At 38.8% G+C, this 20,815-nt stretch overlaps 2 protein-coding genes and 1 long non-coding RNA gene across 18 annotated transcripts in view; 2 read left to right on the top strand and 1 right to left on the bottom strand.

The window, feature by feature from the left end:
* The window catches only part of Usp (retinoid X receptor ultraspiracle), a 144,903-nt gene that overhangs the window by 41,608 nt on the left and 82,480 nt on the right, over nt 1-20,815 (bottom strand). The window lies entirely within an intron of this gene.
* Nucleotides 1-20,815, top strand: part of LOC139987508 (uncharacterized) — a 252,164-nt gene that overhangs the window by 150,152 nt on the left and 81,197 nt on the right. The window lies entirely within an intron of this gene.
* Nlg-5 (neuroligin 5) overlaps nt 1-20,815 on the top strand; it is a 355,394-nt gene that overhangs the window by 322,752 nt on the left and 11,827 nt on the right. For all 9 annotated transcript variants that reach the window (XM_072003813.1, XM_072003815.1, XM_072003816.1 and 6 more), the window contains 3 exons: nt 2,339-2,636; nt 5,929-6,081; nt 8,768-8,968. In XM_072003813.1, the coding sequence (XP_071859914.1) occupies nt 2,339-2,636; nt 5,929-6,081; nt 8,768-8,968 (652 nt within the window). The remainder of the gene's footprint in view (nt 1-2,338; nt 2,637-5,928; nt 6,082-8,767; nt 8,969-20,815) is intronic.

Genomic DNA, 20,815 nt, shown 5'->3' with positions numbered 1-20,815 from the left:
CTTCTCTTTTTTTTCATTTAAATATTTTCTCCATCCTCGTCGATTTTTCCCCGCAATCGAACATTCGCTCCCATTACAATTACCTTTTTCTCTCTTCTTCGCGTGTTTTCTTTTCTTTTTTTTTTTTTTTTTTAAATAAAATCGCGAACCGAACTTAATCGGTGCTCGTGGTTTCAAAATTAACGCGAAGTCGTCAGTTTCCGAGCATTGATATGCGTGGTATATTTTTGCTCATCGAGCTCTCGTTGTTCCCGAGCGTCATGGAAAAGCGTTATTTTTTGATGGACCTGTTTGATTACCGGGCTTATAGAATTTCCGCACACGAATATTTTCACAATCGGAAAAACCAGAGGGAAGAACGGCGAAGAAAGAACAGAGACAGCGGCTGAATAAAAGCGAAAGATAAAAGAGAAGCGACGAAGGATAAAAGTGGAATAAAGAAACAAGGAAAGAAAGGGAGAAAATTAAGACGATAAAGATAGAAAGCATTTGATTCGTTTGAACTTAATTTATTTTTGGACGTCAAATTGACAATGGTGAAAAAATCCAAGCATTGAAATGCCCTACTTAAGTAGAAAATGGAAAGTGGACAGGAATGATGTAAAAATAATTTTAAACGAATTTATCTTATTCTTTCATTTTTCATTTTTTCGTAGTATATTACATTCTTATCAATATCAGTTCCATGACACTGATATTATAAATCCTCGATAAAAACTTATCTTCCATTATAAAATTCCTTTCGACAGCGTTCAAGATAGAAAATGCCATAATTATAGAGGGCTGAAGGGTAGAAACAAGGCCGAGGGGCAAGAATTTTTTTCACGTCTTTCCAACATTGTCAGCTTGCTCTCTTTATCATTCTCAGGGTAACATCGCGAATCCTCCAGTTAATGGGAATTCGTGATTTTGAACTCGATGCGGCTCCATCGTCCTTCTCAATAGGGGTGGAAGAGAAGAGGCGAAAGTTCGCCTCTCACGGCCACCAACCGGAGGTGCAATTAACGTCGACGCGCACCAAACGAGATTTATTAGCCCTTCTGGTATAATTGCTTCCAAGAATGTCAATGTTTTCTCCATCCCTTTTCTCTTCTTCTTCTTTTTTCTTTCTCTCCCATTCTCCTTCTCTCTCTCTCTCTCTCTCTCTCTCTCTCTCTCTGGGCAATTACATCTAGCGAAAGCAATTATCGAGTTTCGTTAACGGCCACACGCAAACGTCTCGCGAATTTATACCGTTCTCTGAAGCGATTGATTGGAAATAAAAATGTTTGTACCTCAACTTTGTATCCATAGTTTCATGTATCCACGATAAATATACATAGGCGTTTAGAAACATGCGGAGAGTGTGAAAAAAGCGGTGGAAATAGCATCGAATATGCATATATGTATACGAGTAAAATTGCTCGCAAAAGTATTCAAACACTTGCCGTAGAAAATTTTTATAAATTGCATGTGTCATTTGAATTTCAACTTCGATACGGCATTGTAATTATATTGGTCGAAGCGAAGCAAAAGTCACGATACATAGCGCGGAGAAAAGCTTAGTAGCGCATAGTGTAATGGTAAAATAGACTGTCAAAGCTTGAAAACGTATTCGATAATCAACGAATCTTTAAATTACTATTAGTTATTAAATTAAAAAATAAAATTCTACGATAATTCTTGTTTTTTTTTTCGTCAAATTTCTGCCTTCCTAAAAGAAAGTTTTGGTTGTTCGAAAGGAGAGATAGAAATCGATCGTTCGATGAGACAAACTGCGATTCCCGTGGATTGCCGGGAATCCAGCAGATCTTCTCGTCAAGCAGAGATAATCGAAACGCAGGGGGTAATTAGGTAATTAGTTTTCGGAACAGGAACATCCGAGCCACGTTTATGTACATAAAATAGAGGATTTACATCTAACTGTGTGTTCCCGGGTAGAGATATTACCGCTAGAGATCTCGCTATCTGGTCTGCGCACACCGAATTCAAGTAACGAGGTACTTTTGTGGTTATTAGTGTCTGTCGAAATTCATATAGCTAATCGAAAATCCCATCTATCGGCGAATGTGATTTCAGGATCGTATCTATGAATTATTGGAAACTTACGTATACAGTGACGAATAATAGACAGTTTAAAATTATCGCTACTTTTCTTTACTAGCTTTACTAACTTTTCTACTAGAAATTTTTTACTATTTTCATAAGATATCTACAAATTTGTAAATACTTTCTTCGATTACCGAACATCTCATACGTTACAGGCGTTTCGTGCGTGAAGTTGATAAAATCATCCAAGCTTCCATTCCTTTGATATATATTTTCTGGCAATACATAGTATCTCGTGTATCTGTCGCAGGATTTGAACAGCAGACACTTAGATCCCGTAGAAGTGTTCCGGGGTATACCGTACGCGGCACCTCCCGTAGGAGATTTACGTTTTCGACCACCGATATCGCCGATCCCCTGGGACGGTATCAAACTGGCGGATTCCTTCGGCGCGGTTTGCCCCCAGCACTTTCCGGACATCAGCAATGACACAGCTGCTTTGTTGCAAATGCCTCTAGGCAGATACCAACAGCTGAAACGTTTGTACATGTTCCTGACCAACCAGAGCGAGAACTGCCTGTTTTTGAACCTGTACATACCCGGCAGTGGTAAGTAGAAGAAAACTCTGCGTTACGTTTCTCCTTTCCTTTCTTCTTGTTTTTACTTGTGTAACAAGCCTACTTTAATCATTTTTATATTTTATTACTTTCTAGATGTTGAGAAAGAAATGTCAACGTCTAGAATATACAGCGGAAACAATGTTTTTGCAGCTAATCGTGAAACGCATTGTTTGAATAACCGAATAACTTTACTTTTATATGGAAAAAGGACAATTCACGTTTTTATCACAGTTGAAAAAAATCACAGGAAAGCGCTTTATTACATTGGAACACAAAAATTGTCTCTTTTTCATAAGTAACACTCTGGAACTCCTCTTTCCATTTTTCCTCTACTTTCTGTCTGTTGTTTTTTTCCTTTTTTTTTTTTTTTGGTTCATTGCGTAATTAACAAACTTATATCCAACATTCGCGGAAAAACGCCAGGGAAACGTCACGAGTTGCTGACATAACGTTAATGAGGGAGAATAAAAGGAAAGACGAGGGAATATGTGTCGCGCATTAAGTATCTAATTAAACGCGCGAATCTCGCCTTTATATTCGCAAGATTCCCGGTGTAATGCTCGTAATTAATTAGCACGCGTTAATAACACACGGCCAGGAAATTTCGAGCCTGCCACCTATCGTCTGTTTATGGAATAATACGATATTACGAAACAAGTTACTTCCTCGAGTAATTAGTTCCCAAGTAATTACGACCTTTATGCCTGGTATTGTCGCGAAAGTAAAAGCCGCCTCGTATATCATTCGATGAACGTCGTAGTCGAATTTACGAGAGCAAATTCACGTCGGTCGAATTTACGTCAGCGTTGAAAATTCACTGCAATTTACTGCAGTTTTTTAATAAATTTCTATCGACAAATACTTGGATATATGGTGAAAAATAATTTCCGTATGGACAGCAAATTTTTTTAATTAATTATAACGTAAGGTTTTTGTACGAGCTTCCCCTGAACTCCAAAGAGTTTGCACCTGCTTATTTTTAGACGTATTTCTGAACGAATGACTACTCTTGTTCCGCATCTATAGATTACTCGATGGTAAGAAAAAAGAGAAGTAACGTGTGAACACGGAGGACGAAATTGCACGATGAAAAGTTGAGATTGGAATTAAAAGTTTGCCTTTCGTGGTCTTCCCCGGGAATTTGATGGCAGGGAAATACGCATTTGTTATGTAATAACGTGTTTCAACATGGGATAAAGTAGATTGCAGATGAAGTAATAATAAACAAGAGAAAAGTATAAAGAAGAGAAAATAAGAATTAGTAACAAGATACAATGGAAATACTCGAAATTACAAGAACACTTTTTTTTTTTTTTACATGAAATGCAATTTCTATGCAAACACGCGTATAACGTATATGACTCTCGTTGGAATTATACATCGTAAATAGATATAGAGTAACGGTATATCTTAGTCGTGGCCAATTCTGGTCTTAATCAACCACGCATTACCGCGCCAGGTCTCCTCTCCATTCGGAAAAAAAGCCGGTTCACGATAACGAGCAAAATACTCGTTTTATTTTCCCTCTGTTTCACCACACAAACCGTGTATCATCCCAATCAACGATTTAGCCGAATTTTTTCCACCGGTGTCTCTCCCTCGTACACGATGGAACACAAGTTGGGGTGGAAAGGGGGATGGTTGTTACGTAATCGAGGAAATCGCGAGGGAGCTTCACCGTTGTTGTTTCGCCGTTTTCGATCAGGCGAGCCGCTGCCAATTAAATCGGTCGAGCGGATTGTAACGCGATAGAGAAATTGAATTTTCGACGAAACCAATAAAACCGTCGTCGCCCGCTAATCGCTTCGCGTCCGTTTCCGCTATAGCAACCGGTTAAAGAGCGATTTGGCCGTGATTGGAGCGCGATTAACGATACCTGGCCAACGTGATATTACGGTGACAAGTAAACGGATAACAGGCGGAATTAATCGTGCAGAAAATCGATTTCGATCGACCATTGAATCTCTTCTAGTGTTCTAAAAATTCCTGAAAGAAAGAAACGAGAATACAGTTGATTTATATTTTTCGCGCGAAACAGAGTGGAATTTTCCTATTGGAATTTTTTTTTTTTTTTTTTATCACGCGATAATGATTTTTGAGTTTGAAGGTATATACGATGCTTCAGTTTAGTTTGCCTGGAAGTTTTATTTTACATACTCGTCAGAGTTTATTTTACGATGTACTTGATGGTAGTTTTTATGATACGGTTTGCGGTTATAGGAGGAATTTATTATGTGCATAAACTTCGTACAGGTTCCTGTAAGCGTGAACAAATCGATATACGTATGTACACGGAGTTAATGTAATATTTGAATTTGTCATAAATTTCTCTTCGTTTATTACGACAAAACAGATTTTGATTATTGGGTATTGAAAATTATCGTAGTATCCTAAATCAAATAGACGAAATAATTCTTGGCACAAAGTAAAAATGTTTGGTTGTTTCAAGGAAGAAAACTATTCTTTCCTGTAGTACTTCGATTCCTTTACAAAAAGAGGAACACATAAAATTACAATAAAACCATATAATCTAGAATAGACAAATATGAATAATATTTCTTAATACTGAAAATGTGTTAAAGGATACATGCAAAATGTAACGTAATAAAATTATATTTTCCAAGTTAATAAACACAAGCTCTACGCGTGGAGAAATGCAGAAGTTATTGCAACGTAACTCACCATTACTAGGGGTAACAAGCCGTGCACTTGGAGCAAACTGACACCACGCTGTTCCGGACGTAAAACCACCCCTTGCGTCTAATGAATTTAAATCCAGCCAATTCAACCTGCTCGTCGTTCTTCCTCGGTCTGAGAGTTTCCCTTATGAAATCGCCCAACGATCTCTTATCATTTAATTACGCGTTGTTTCACGGTAGAAGGACACTTTTGGAGGTGGCGTTAATGATGAACGACGTGTTTTCGAAATATATGCGCTACGTGAATGCAGGCCGGATTATTACCATGGTAATAAATCATTGTAAGATCGATTGATCTCGATAACGAGGTAATGGCTTGAGTTGTCAAGGTAAATCGAATGTTACGTTACGCATTAAAGATCTGACTCGCGCATCTCTTCGACGAATCAGCTTGTGATTCGTTAATTAAATTGATATCGTTAAATGGAAATATTATATCGCTTCGTCAAAAATATTTCTTCAAAATATATTAATATAGGGAGGAGATATCGAGATTTTGTTAAATATTTTAATAATGATACACATATAATCGCAATATTAATAATAGTAGATTTCAGAATTGAAATTATGAAATTCCGTAGGGTCTCGAGGACTAGAAGCACCATACGCCGTGATGGTGTACGTTCACGGTGAAAGTTTCGAATGGGGAACGGGAAACATCTACGATGGGTCCGTTTTGGCAAGCGCTGGACACGTCATAGTAATCACCCTTAATTATCGTCTTGGAATCTTAGGTACGTATCATTTTTATACATATAACAAGAATTATCATTTTTAATCAACGAATAAATCGCTTCTTTCCACGGTGATATTATTACAGCGATGATAAATAGCCAAGACAACATTTTTGAGATTCAGATACGTGTACACGTAATATCAAAATTACGCAACGACGACATATAGACGCATTCGAGTTGCAGGCTTTGCCATTATTTTCCTTAATCGATCGCACGTAAAATCCGAAGAAAAAAAGCACGTGTATTCGCGTAACACCATTTTTATTCGCGAAAACTGAAAATGTAAAATGAAAGTAAAAAACTGTAAGTTCTCATGAATAATGCAGGATAAATAAGAAAACACAAATAAAGCAGGAACACCGAATAAATAATTCATCCAACTCGGATGAATTCTTATTCCCCAAAAGCTTGCTCATTATTCATTTGCCGCGTTAAACTCTGTCCAAACGAAACGTACACACGTGCACGGCTCTATGGCAGAAACACAAACGACACGGTCGCATTATTTAACGTTATAATTGCGCGCGTCCAACGGTCGTATAAATCCATCCGATAGCGGATTAATATTTTACGGTTCCTTTAGTATATTCAATTACGGTATTCGTGAATGTAGAAACAAACTGTTCCCTATGGTATCGGTTTTCCTGTAATCGAACGGCACTCAGATATCCGGCATAACTTTGTCGTGGAATTAAGCACGATGAAAAAAAATAGATCTCATTTGCGATATAAATCGTATTTTAATTGTATATCATTTTATGATATGAAACCGAATAACGATAAATTACGATAACGATAGAAATAATAAATAAGAGAAGATTTATTTTTAGTATATAAAATTAATCTTATTATTATTATAATATCTGTTGAAGTTATTAGATGTATGTGAACAAAGGAACACCTTACAATGGATAAATTGTAAAGTAGAAAACATATTTTAATACAGAAGTGTAAGTACAAATAGGAATATAATTTGAGCTGGTCCAGATCAGCAGGTTAGCAGTGTTACCCTTTGACTGAAAGTCCTGTCGCCTGTCTACTGTCTGTGGTCTGCCTTCGTCCCAGTCTTTTGTCTATACGCTGTCGATGGCTTCGCTGCTTGAGAAAATTAAAAAGACCAGATGTAGAGTTTTCTTAGAAGTGGTGATCACTTCAACAATATCACACAGTTGAAGATTACTGTTGAGGGTTTTAGATGCGTGAACAGAGGGACGCGTGGATAAATTGTAAAGTAGAAAACATATTTTAATACAGAAGTGTAAGTACAAATAGGAATATAATTTGTGCTGATCCAGATCAGCAGGTTAGCAGTGTTACCCTTTGACTGAAAGTTCTGTCGCCTGTCTACTGTCTATGGTCTGCCTTCGTCCCAGTCTTTTGTCTATACGCTGTCGATGGCTTCGCTGCTTGAGAAAACTAAAAAGACCAGATGTAGAATTTTCTTAGAAGTGGTGATCAGTTCAACAATATCACACAGTTGAAGATTACTGTTGAGGGTTTTAGATGTGTGAACAGAGGGACGCGTGGATAAATTGTAAAGTAGAAAACATATTTTAATACAGAAGTGTAAGTACAAAGAGGAATATAATTTGTGCTGGTCCAGATCAGCAGGTTAGCAGTGTTACCCTTTGACTGAAAGTCCTGTCGCCTGTCTACCGTCTATGGTCTGCCTTCGTCCCAGTCTTTTGTCTATACGCTGTCGATGGCTTCGCTGCTTGAGAAAACTAAAAAGACCAGATGTAGAGTTTTCTTAGAAGTGGTGATCACTTCAACAATATCACACAGTTGAAGATTACTGTTGAGGGTTTTAGATGCGTGAACAGAGGGACGCGTGGATAAATTGTAAAGTAGAAAACATATTTTAATACAGAAGTGTAAGTACAAATAGGAATATAATTTGAGTTGGTCCAGATCAGCAGGTTAGCAGTGTTACCCTTTGACTGAAAGTCCTGTCGCCTGTCTACTGTCTATGGTCTGCCTTCGTCCCAGTCTTTTGTCTATACGCTGTCGATGGCTTCGCTGCTTGAGAAAACTAAAAAGACCAGATCTAGAGTTTACTTAGAAGTGGTGATCAGTTCAACAATATCACACAGTTGAAGATTACTGTTGAGGGTTTTAGATGTGTGAACAGAGGGACGCGTGGATAAATTGTAAAGTAGAAAACATATTTTAATACAGAAGTGTAAGTACAAATAGGAATATAATTTGAGTTGGTCCAGATCAGCAGGTTAGCAGTGTTACCCTACGACTGAAAGCCCTGAAGCCATCGTCACCTATCTACTGTCTATGGTCTGCCTTCGTCCCAGTCTTTTGTCTATGCGCTGTCGATGGTTTCAGTGCTTGAGAAAGCTAAAAAGGTGTAGAATTTTCTTAGAAATGGTGACCACTTCGACGATATCGAATATAGATTCTTTATCGTATAAGGTTTTAAATTAGTTAATAAGTTCCTAATGATTCATCAGATACACATAACTTTCGTAAATGTATTAATATCTGCGAATAAATAGTAAGATATATTCAAAGATAGAAATAAGAGTAAATTTTTGCTCAAATGGAAAAGAAAATTTATTTTACACCATACTTGAATCTACCTTATATTTTTATCAAAGAAATATGTACAATATTATGCTATTTCTTTGATAAAAATATAAGGTAGATTCAAGTATGGTTGGCCATGCTCCAGGTTTCTTGAGGACTCGTCCGTATCCAGACAGAACGCCAGGATCTGGTGGAAATCTGGCCTTGAAGGATATCGCTATGGGACTACGCTGGGTACGTGAAAATATCGCTGCTTTTGGAGGCGATCCGACAAAAATCACGTTGATTGGACACGATACTGGAGCTGCGCTTGTGAACCTTCTTCTACTTGCTCCTTATGGCAAGGGTGAGCGAATTGAATTTTATTCCGTGCAATTTTATTCGCAGCAAGATAAAAAGACACACGAACGCGTTATTTCTAAAGAAACGCCTCGTCTTTCTTCTCCTCTATCCTACGCGTTATAAAACACGCGAACGCGACGTCAAAAATTAAACTTTCTGCCTCGTATTAGAGAGAAACTGCGAGAGTTAAGAGTTAGACTTAATCTTTGATATATTCCTGAACGTCTCTTATATAATATTTCCTCGTAATTCTTGATAAAATAGGATCTTTGTCTCGCTCATTTAACCCTCCTACTATCCTCCAACTTTTCTATTTCAATCTTGCACTCATTCTGGCAAACAAACAAGATTTGCAATGTTTCAGGAAGATGTCTAACATGTACAATTGAAACAATAAATCGCGCGTATCGGTAAGAGTATTTTAAGAACTTGAGATACTTATTAACATTAGAAAATTACAATTGGACTGAAAATGAAAGAACGCGGAAAGATAAAAAAAAGAACACACACATTTTTCCTAATTCGGTTTTTCAGAGAAAGGCTTTCTCTCCGATAAAATATTCATTTTTCTACTGCTTTGTGTTACACATTACAGAATACAGCAACACAGTGATATAATCTGGAATTCCGATGAGCATTAAACGCTTGTTTTCCAAAAACTAAACACATTCGGCCGTGTCGAAGACAAATTGCGAGAGTCGACCACGATGACGAAGGACCGTACAATAACAAGCGGCATGGATGAAAATCGATTCGAAATAGAGCAGAAATATCGCGTGTCGGTCGCGATTAGGCGAGATCCTGGCTACCCGACACTCGATAGATTAATCGGCAAGAGATTAGTCTGGCAAACCCGACCGGATCGACGATCGAGATAGTACGACATCTCACGTGGGGTGGGAGCAGGGGACAAAGGGAAGAGGGATGAAAAAAATCGTGCGTATTGATCTCGCGTGGATAGTGACAAATTACGTGGCTTCGTTTTATTCCTCGAGAACCGAAAATGTATTTTTTATTGGACTCTCTCTGTAGTACAGATTGGACGTTCCACTTTTTGGCTTTAACTACTGGAATTTGGTTTTTCATAGTTGGCGGGATTTACCCGATGGGATCGCGATATTTCTGGTATTTTTTCATTCGCTTTGCTTTGTGCGATTAGTGTACAGTTAAGAAGAGAAAATGGGTTTCAATGAAAAGAAATGATGTTTCGTTTGACATTTTTGGAAAATGGTAAAACCTGGAAAATGGTAAAAATACTGTCAGTTGATGAAATAGTTTGTTAATTGTTGGTTAAGTTATAGTAAAGAGTTAGACTACGTTCCTGAAGCTAATTCAATTTGTCTGGAGATTGGTTTAATTTGGATTTCGATTATCGATGAAAGGTTTATCAAACCTTTACAATTTTTATGTTAAATATCATTTAGATAGAACAATTGGTACTTGTTATAATTAATTCACTGAGAATTGTCCGACGTTGAAGGATTTGAACAAAATGAGAACAGATAACGACAGAAACGTCGACGTGCTTCTAAGAAAAATATACATGCACAGCTGAAGTGCAGCGTAAATGTTCGTAAAGTATAATATTCCTATAGAAACTCAAGCAACGCGTAGCAACATTAATTATACTTTGAAACTGCGCTGACCCGCGAAATAAAGCACGTTTATTTATCAATGAATAATTAAAAGCACACCACGTGTGCTCCTATTATTACTTTATTTTCTGCCTGGCAAGAACATTGACACTTCCTCTCGAAGTTCTCGTTAATATTAAAACACGCTAGAGATCGATTATTCCCCTTGTTTGTTGTCGATGGAAAATAATCTATTATCGCACCTGTTTCTCTTTAATGATAGTTTGCGAAAATATTCTCTAACTTAATGAAATACTAGAATGTGAATAACTGAAAACAGAATTTCAGTAACAACAATAAACCCAAAGGAAAGAAATACCAAAAAGAAAAGGATTCCAGAAATAAAATATAATAGCCAAAGGAATTCTGACAAAGAAGAAATACCGAAAACGCTGAAGCAGAAATACCGATAAAATAAAAGACCTCTGAGCAATAGTCGCAACAGTAAGAAAAATACCAACGATAAAAGGACCGTGCAAAACTAATAAAAGATACCATTTTCGCAATTAATAATACGACGAGTTACGTTTAAAGACTTCTCAGGGAAAGAAGGATATTCAAATCACGAAAATTTCCTAAGAGACCGAGATATATGCGGGGGAAATCCGTGAAGAGCAGCATTAGCGTATTCAATAGCAGGTAAACCATCGGGCACTCGATACCGCATTAGTTTCAACTACAAGATCCACCCGAAAGGAACGACGAAATTTAAAACCGAAATCCACTCGGTTGAATACCGTGGAGCTGTAGCACCGTAACAGGACTAAATCGTACGTACCACTACCATGGCACTCGAGGATGCATTTTGTTACAAGTCGATATCCGAATCGGTTTTCGAGATACGAAGCACGAAAATCGGAGCACGTCGAGTGCATGGAGAGCGTTGAATGGTGGGTGAAATTTCGTGACCCACTTCTTTCCTTTGGAAATGCGTACGCGTCGCCCTTATAATAGTAGGGGGAAAAAACGCTGACTCGGCGGCTGTCACCGACCACTGCATACGTGCCAGGCTTGGGACAGGTCAGTAAGCGCGAGAGAGGACAGCCGTAAAGGAACAGCAAAAATGATGTTTCCTTCGACGATATCTTCGGGACAAGAAATCGTATCAACGTGAAACGGAAAGCATTTTAAAAAGTACGGTTTCAAGTCTGCAGAAGGGGATGCGAAAATAAAACATCGGTGCATCTTTGTTTGAAGGAGAATGCAGCAGAGGTTTTAATGTCTTCGATGGCTTCAAAAAATATCGTTAGGATTAGAGCGAAGAATTTTTTCCTCCATAAAAGCAGATTTTCATAGCTCGGTGTATTTTTCTAGGTTACTCAAAGTATATCTATTTTCCTCTTAAATTTCAAGTCGAAAAGTGTTCGAGTGAAACTCTCGGTAATTATAAATAATCATTAAAAGTGTTCGCATTCGTAAGGGGTTCGACGCTCCATAATTATGTACACCGCTGCTGGTTATGCAAATTCCTATTTCTAAGGGGTACTGCTTAATATTATAACGAGTACTATACGAATACCTTTGCGTATTACGTGCACTTTTGCACCATTAAATTTGTCATATAAGCAAAATTATCCAAAGTACTAACTTTAACAACCACACGCTCGATACGACGATAAAACTTCTCGGCAAGAAAAAAATACAGAAGAATGGTAAATTCTCTTCATTTTTATTCGATACGAAGAAAGCCCTTGAAATCGCGTATACAAAGTACACGAAAAACGTCCGTAAGAAACGAATGTTTCGTAGCCTCGGCAACAGGCCGTAATTTCCTGGAACTTGCTCGAAATTCACCAGTTGGAAATGGCGTCAACGGGAGCGAGGCAGAAGCATAAAAGTCGAGGCGCGCATCAGCTTGATTCCTCGATTTCCAGCATCACCATCGGCCGAGTGGATTTTTACCCGCGTTTCCACGACGCGTCGGAAGAGCCTCGTTGCCTCGTTTTATTCACAGGAAGTCGCTCGTTGCTGGCGTATCGAGGTCGAAAAAGCGAGCAAAGAAAGAAAGAGAAATAGGAACGGTGGTTGAAGAATTGCCGTGTTGCAACCTTGGCCAACGAAGGAAAAGCTATTTTCCTCCTTTTCCTGCCAGCTTCTGAAACGGAGACAGCGTGTTCCCGGAGCTGCAAAGGCCAGGCCCAAGATGTAAACTGTTTGGTAACATTTCCGGTGCAACCGGAACCCGGCTGGAAATGGCCGAGAAGCGGCATGGATCCTGTTCAGACAGCCGCAAGCATTCGAAGCAACTCTCTCTCGCGTCTGTCCTGTCTGTTTGTTTTATCCCGTTCCGACCGCCGTGGCGTCTGGTTCTCTGAACACGAGAACGCTTCATACAGTGCTAGGACTTGAAGCATCTCTCGCTTTGTTGCTTGGTATATAATGGCCGTTTGTATTGACGAAGGAATGCGCTTTTCAGCGGTTTCAAAGTATACGTGCAATTTGCATAACACGGTCCTTTCGCAGCTTTACTAACGCTAATACTCAACAATCAACACAATGGTGGTTAGAATGGTTGATTCGTAATTAAAAATTCGTCATAGCAATTTTATACACTGGCAACGATGTATTTTCGAGAATTCAAACGATGTTTCACTTTAGAAGCTTATATCGTGTCGCATTCAAGTTGTACAATTTTAACACCATTACGATATCAAATATAACGATAATTTTTAAATAATCGCATTTGTATAATCGCGTAAATGCTTCATTCTCTGTATTCCTCCGATTATCGTTGATCTTACAAAATACAGCATCGTAAACGCTCTTGCAAGAAAATTTCTATTTTTAAAACGGAATTACTGGTCTAAAAACTTCAGCAGCCGCTGTACATGATATAATACGCTGAAATACCAATACCATTTCTTTGAACAAAAATCAATCAGCAAAAACTCTTTTAAGATAACAATACGTGTTAATAGAATTCTCTTAGACACAACTTTTTTTTTTTAAATAGATACAATATTCTTCAAAGATCTTACAAAAGTAACCAATCGATCCAAGTGGATTTCAGTCTCTTCTGGCCTCATTTTTCCACCATACAAAATCGTTTAAATCGTGTCCACCTAATATTTCGCTGGTTTGTCACGAATTTCTTTAACTGCTCGCGTACTGTGCAGTCAGGTCGATTCGAAAGCAGAAGAACTGATGCAACTGGCGCGTATTGAGTCAGCCAATTGCCAGGAATCACGGTCCACTGCTCCCGTCATTACTCGCGAAACCAATCGTTCGTGCACACGAAGTATAGGCGAGAAACAGCACTGGAATAGCGACGGACTAATCGATAAAAAAGAGAAACGAACGAAGGACTCGTGAGTAACTCCTAACAGAGGCGATAACCTTCCTTTAAAAACCAATCGAGTTGGTAAAAAGAGAATCTTATATACTGCTTATCAAAGCTTTAAAACTGGCTAACAATAAGAACTTTTTACTCTCATACACTACCATCTATAAGTATTTGAACGTTTCAGTGAATCTGTATAAGTAACATTACGCGAACTTCAGCAAAGTGTTGGTAAAACGTTTTATCAAACTAAAGGTGAATCAATAATGAGAGTCAACGCTGGCTATCTTTTTATATAATCGCCAGAGTATAAATCTAAATTATCTACCGAGAAGACGGAAGTATTTGAACCAGTTACCATAAAAAGTATCACGTTCCCATTGTCTTGTCGAATTGCAAAGATAAATTTTTAATTAAACGATCCAAGTCAATAGCTAAGATATCCATCGTCATCGGTTTCAATTTACGTCCTCTGCTCTCGTCCCAATTAACTTGGTACGCTTACGAACGCTCTACTCTCTCAAGATCTGCAATCGTATGCTCCACATTGCTTCGCTATCGTCGATAGTAATAAATCCCTTGTAAAGTTCATCGATATTGTTAAAATCCGCCACTTCCGTTCCATTTAATCGACAAAATCGCAAATCGTTTTATACAACACATACAATACGCATATAAAAGTTTTCTACGACAGAACTTCGAATACTTTCGTGAACTTAGCGAAATGATATAATATAGCGGAACAAAATTTCATAAATTTTATCCCAATAACTTCTATCAAAGTAGAACGTACTAAAATCCGCGGTTATCCAACCAACTTCAAATTACTCGATCGCAGTTTACGAAACCTCGTGTCTCCGCTGACGTACCAATCAGAAACGTTTTAACTCGAGGCTTAAATTACCCTATTTCGTATCTCGAGGGTAAAATCAGTTCTCCATCGGGAAAGGTTTAACGCATCTTTTAATCCACTTGAAAAACTAGCAGCGCCAACTCATAATGAACCCTTCTCGGTCCAATTAACAGCACGACACGAAGAGCTTGGCAATTTCGCCGGCAGGATCGAAAGTAAATCAAAGTTTGAGCGCGATAGCAACGCAGTATCAGGTGGGTCTAATTTATCGCGGTTATTCGCGCTATATAATATTATACGCGGTTTTCTGAATCGGAAATTCCATCGTCGTCTGCATCTCTGCCTCGATTCTATTCGCGACAGCTTCGTTTCTTATCGTTTTCGTCCTCGACCTTATGAAACGGTGCATCTTGCATACAAATCGGCTGATTCGTGAAGATTTCAGAGTCTCCGGCGTTCGACACCTCGTACAGATTATTTCGACCGTTTTCTTCGGCCTCGAGATCGCGTACGATTTACGAACTTTGCGACTCGCTCGTAATGCGAGTCATAAACGCCCGGTACAACTGCATTTTGCGATTATGCGTTCAGAAAATTTTTTAGAGTTTTCGACAGTTAACTTTGGAAATTTCAGGGTTATTTTGCGACATGTAATTGGTTACGTTTTATAAAATCGAAGTATAAAACGGTGATATCGATCGTGAATGTCGGTTATCAGTTAATTAAACGTACAAAGTATTCGATTGGTCGAAGAATCTTGATGAGAGAGTAAAAGAGCCTTGAAAACATCCGTTTCCTTCCTTTTTTCTCCTATAAATCGATGATTGGTCGTAGAAAGAAAAGGGTAGTAGCGATATTCCGATAGGTTATCAAAGATTATTAATTAATTGAGGAACAGCAGCAGCCGATAATGGGGCAAGGTGTTCTTCGTTCGAGTTCCAACACTTTGAAATTAACGATTCGGTCTATTGTAATTCATGAACCGCCTTCCGCGTGCACCAATTGTAAAGTAAGAAGTTCCGATATTTAGGGGTGGAGCGTGATTGAAATAATCGCTGTGATCCGGTGTCTCCGAGTTGGCTATGCGCCACGGAATATCGAGGAAGTTTCGAATGCTCGGTATTTGAGAAGATTTTTGGAATAACACGCCGAAGAAAGTTTCGAGGAAGTTGGAATGTTCGATAACCGAACGAGATTTCGAACAGCTTATGTATCGTAAGACGAATGGCAATGCAGACGAGTTAAATTGTTCGGCGAATATCGTCCAATACGATGCTAATTTGCTATTTATTCGCGTATTTAGATCAGCCTCCTTTCGATCGCGATTATACCGATTTGAAAACGCTAAAGACACTGATAAACACTGAATGTAAATGTCCTATGTTTTAACTCTTTATACTTCGAAATATCATTAATCGTCCTCGTAAAATTACGAATTTATCTAAACATCCGCAGTGTATACGTTTTTTTTTTTTTCATCTTCCAGTTTCCATCTTCTTCGAGGTACCATCTTCAAGTTTGATTATTTTATTTCTTTAGTGAGGTCAGTGGGGTGTTCCTTTTAGTCTTCTTTCTATAAGAGTTTTGCTCGCTCCAGCAGCCAGCTGGTTTGGATGTGTTGCCCTTCTTTCCTTGTATTTTTCTGCCTACCTGCCGATTTCTTCTTTGACCGTTGGTATTTTTAAGTCTCTGCGTATATCCTCGTTTCTAACATACCATAGGGCGTTGTCTATTGTTCTCAGTATCTTCGATTGTAGCGACTCTAGTTTATTTATGTTGCTCATTGCTGCTGTATCCCATAGCGGTATTCCGTACGTCCAAATTGGTTTTATCATCGTTTTGCAGATTTTTGGCTTATTTTCTATGCCGAGTTTAAAGTTTCGACTAGTTCACCAGTATCTGCCTTCCTTTTATCCGTATTTTGTCTATAATTGATTTAGTATGTTGTTTCCATGTAAGTTGTGCGTCTAAATGGAGCGCTAGGTAACTTGCCTTGTTTGTGTTATGTGCGTGCCATTCAATTGGACATTTGGTGGTTTCCGTTTTCTTAGTGTAAGCGTAATATGGTTGCATTTACTGGGGTTTGCCTTTATTTGTTTATCTTGTAGCAATTTTTCTGTTTTTGTGACGTGCTCTTGTAGTAACGCGACTGCTGTTTCTGGATTAGTGTGCCTGACTAGACAGCCGTGTCATCCGCGAATGTCAGTATTTTGCTGTTCGTAGTTGTTGGTATGTCGGCCGTGTATAGTGTGTATGATATTGGTCCTAAGACGCTTCCTTGCGGTGCCTCTGCCTTGATGTCTTTTACTTCAGAATATACATCCTTTATCTTAGTGTATACGTGCAACTATAAAATAAGATACCAGTTATATGAAATCGTAGATCCACTTTTTTTTTTTTGTTCGCAGTTGTCTCGCGCAAGTGCCGTCTGCCCGAAAATTATAGCGATAGTTGCGCAGCGTTAGACAGAGAACGAGTAGGATACAAAATTGTAAAAGGCAAATATTTGCGTTCGACGAGGCGGAGGATATTTACATTGGACATGTATTGCATCGTATTTCCCTTCGGCATAGCACCGGGATTAATCCGAATACGCTTCTCTCTGCAACATTTCCGCGTGAAGTACTCGATGCTTTAAAGGACGTTTGTTTGGATATTCCTCCGGCTTACGATCTTTACGAGGCGACCTCGTGAAGCCACACTAAAACGTAGTGTAACGATGCCGGACCGAAGCGAGCGAGGTTTTTTCAGCTGAATCTCCTTTTCTTCATCCTATTTCTCTTTATTTCTTTCCTCCTTCTTCCTTTAATTCTTTATCGAGAATTCTTTATCGTTCGTATTCCTCTTCCCCGCGAAGAGAATCTGATAAATTTAGTGTAAATGGTAGCAAAGAAAATGAACTAATAAATCGAACGAAGACTACGGAGGAAGAAGAGCTGCTTGAAAATTCAGTATCGTGTTACCGAAATTATCTTTTCATTTCTTTCTTTTCTTAAGCCTTTTCTTCGTCCTTTTCAAAATTTTCGAAATATTGCAGACACATCGCTTAACTTGTCGATAATTGCGTTAAATATTCGGAATTTTCCAGCGAGAAACGGTTGATAATATTCGCTCGATCGTTGTTATCGCGTTAGCTCGACGTTAGACACAGTTTTCTATGTCGTATTTGTTGTTTCACATAATCGAAAACCTATCTGTAATTTTTAATATTTTACAGCAAGTCGATACAAATTTGCTCTATCGTATTGAATCTGGGAATTGTTTAAATGTCACATAGTTTACAATGCCTGGTATTGGATTATTAAAACGGATATAGAAACGCGAGGAACGGATACGAATATGGGTCGAACGAGTAGGTTCCAATTGCAATTAATTGTAACCTAAATAATGGAGACAATGGATATCTGTAAATTAAAATCGATACGTGTATTTGCGAATGGAGAACAGATAATTGTAGGCACGAAATTTGTTTTCGTATAGCAGAGCAATAACTGTATTGTACTGTAAATAAAAATAACTACAATATTTTCTCGTTATACAATATGCAATACATATATATGTACAGGGTATGCCAGGGTTTAACAGCCAAGTTTCGTCGGTATATGTCAGGCTCTTTCAACTCCACTCCCATCATCGTTCTACTAAAATAACAATGATTTAAAAATGGTCTTTAAGATTTTTGCTTCTTTTTTTATTATTAGACATTTACAGTTTGCCATTATTGGTGAGAGTAGTGAGTAAATAAAACTCGGTTCGGAAACAATCCATCGAAGATTTAACCGAACTTGTGTAGAGAGATCGTTCGGCCAGATCCTCTCAGCCTCGAATATTCTTACAGCGGGATGGTTGGATCTCAGCAGGTCGCTGACGAGATTATTTTGGTGGTTCAAGTTGCGATCTCTGTATCTTGTCGAATGAGAGTCGATCATTTCCTTGACCAGACGTACTCGTAGATCGTTGCCATATCACGCAGCATATTTTGTGATCAAATAATATCTGTACTTACTGTTAGAATTATATCGCTGTGGCCCAAGCTTAAATCGTAATTTGCCTCAATTTGTGCGTGGATGTGGGATACATCTCCGGTGAAGGAATTTAAGAAATCAGAAAGTTTATTCGGGTCAGTTGGCCAGTAAGTTAGCTGACCTGTGGACATAAAAGTTTCTAGATTGAATAGCCTGTAGCAGACCGCGTCCTTTCGATGTGATGATCCTAGATCCCCAGACATCGCATTTCTCGGATAGTCCTACGAATGTCGATCCAATTTTCAATCAAATATCAAAGTATTCTACACGTTCTTCAACGGTGATAGTATGTCGCGGTGGAGAATAGACGGAGGCTATTGTCAAGGCCTATGGTAACGTTTGAATATTTATCAATTTTTATTTTGAAGAGATTCCATGTCTCCTCCTTTCTTCCTTTTTAACACGCTGCCAATGATTTGTATTTACACAAGGCTCTTGGCTATTTAGCATTATCACATCGTCGTTATACGCGGCATGATCATCGCGGTCTGCATTTTCTCTGATATACCTTGTATCGAGGTTCTCGTTTGTGTAAGTAGGAGTTATAGGCAATGAGGGATATGGGTTGGAGAGTGACAGAAATATAGATTGTTATGTCTCTACTGGGGAAGCATTATGGTCGCTCGTCATCAGGTCCGGTTCAGACGAATTCCGATGTTGGAACATCAGGAGCGATTGCCAAGCTATTATTACTCGATGATTTTCTGCGATTCTCGAGTGTATCGATGAATCGTCTAATATCCGATGTGCAAGTTCACTCGGCTGCTCGTTTCGTGTAGATCACGTTAACCGAGCCGATTTCCTGCCGGTAACATTTCTATTTTACTGCCACGTAGCCAGATCCGACAGAAGGATAACGCTTATTGCGCGTTATTAAGTCTGTTTACGATATCTCAACGATCGTCGTACGTATGAACGAACAATGATAGCACGCACGTGTCACGTCGGAGATACAAAAGATCGCGAAATTAGCGGATCGCCGGTGATCTCCTCGCGTCGCGGTTCGAACGAAATGATTCTTTCACGAATAGGGCGAAGAAAATAGAACTTCGTACGCGACAATGAGATTTATTGCAGAAATCCAACAGAGTGACGGTTACAACAGCGTGGTTCGGAATGTTAGAACAGACTGCTTCGAGATGCTACGACGGACTGTTTTAGCGCTGGTTTACGAAGGTCCTTCTACCGAGGGTCCAGTCCCTTTGGAGGGGCCTTTTTAGTTATTGTTTCAACGGATGTAGCATGCAGGGTGTTCGGTCTACCTGGTTACTGAGCGGATGGTCTTTTTGAGTGTGTGACACACGCACTGTCGACGTCAACGATCATCTCGAGAGTCGATGAACAGTCTTCGCGATGATTCTTTCACGAATAAGGTGAAGAAAATAGAACTTCGTATGCGACAATGAGATTTATTGCAGAAATCCAACAGAGTGACGATTACAACAGCGTGGTTCGGAATGTTAGAACAGACTGCTTCGAGATGCTACGACGGACTGTTTTAGCGCTGGTTTACGAAGGTCCTTCTACCGAGGGTCCAGTCCCTTTGGAGGGGCCTTTTTAGTTATTGTTTCAACGGATGTAGCATGCAGGGTGTTCGGTCTATCTGGTTACTGAGCGGATGGTCTTCTTGAGTGTGTGACACACGCACTGTCGACGTCAACGATCATCTCGAGAGTCGATGAACAGTCTTCGAGATGGATGTAAAATTATTAAAATTTAATCTTGAAGTTAAGGTTAATAATCTATGGAAGACACGATATTTATGTTGAAATAATATTCAACGATGTTTATTAAACAGAACTACAGAACCTGATGTATACAAGCGAGTGATATAACAACGTGTGCAAGAATTGTCGATTGTTGGCCAGTTACTTTCAGACTAGACTTAAGTAGTAACCCATGATCCTTTAAATACTTTGAGCCCCATTCTCTATACAGTAATGAGTATGACCTGTGTAAGTGTCCTGTTCAAATGCCTGTGTGGGTGTCTGTGTAAGGGTACTTATACCTATGCGTGAAATATCGTTGTACTCCAACAAAAATATATCATTTTTCACAG

This window comes from Bombus fervidus, chromosome 5, assembly GCF_041682495.2.
Source record: "Bombus fervidus isolate BK054 chromosome 5, iyBomFerv1, whole genome shotgun sequence".
Classification (NCBI taxonomy): Eukaryota; Metazoa; Arthropoda; class Insecta; order Hymenoptera; family Apidae; genus Bombus; species Bombus fervidus.
Note: the sequence above shows the minus strand (reverse complement) of the source record. Positions and strands in the feature narration are given on the sequence as shown.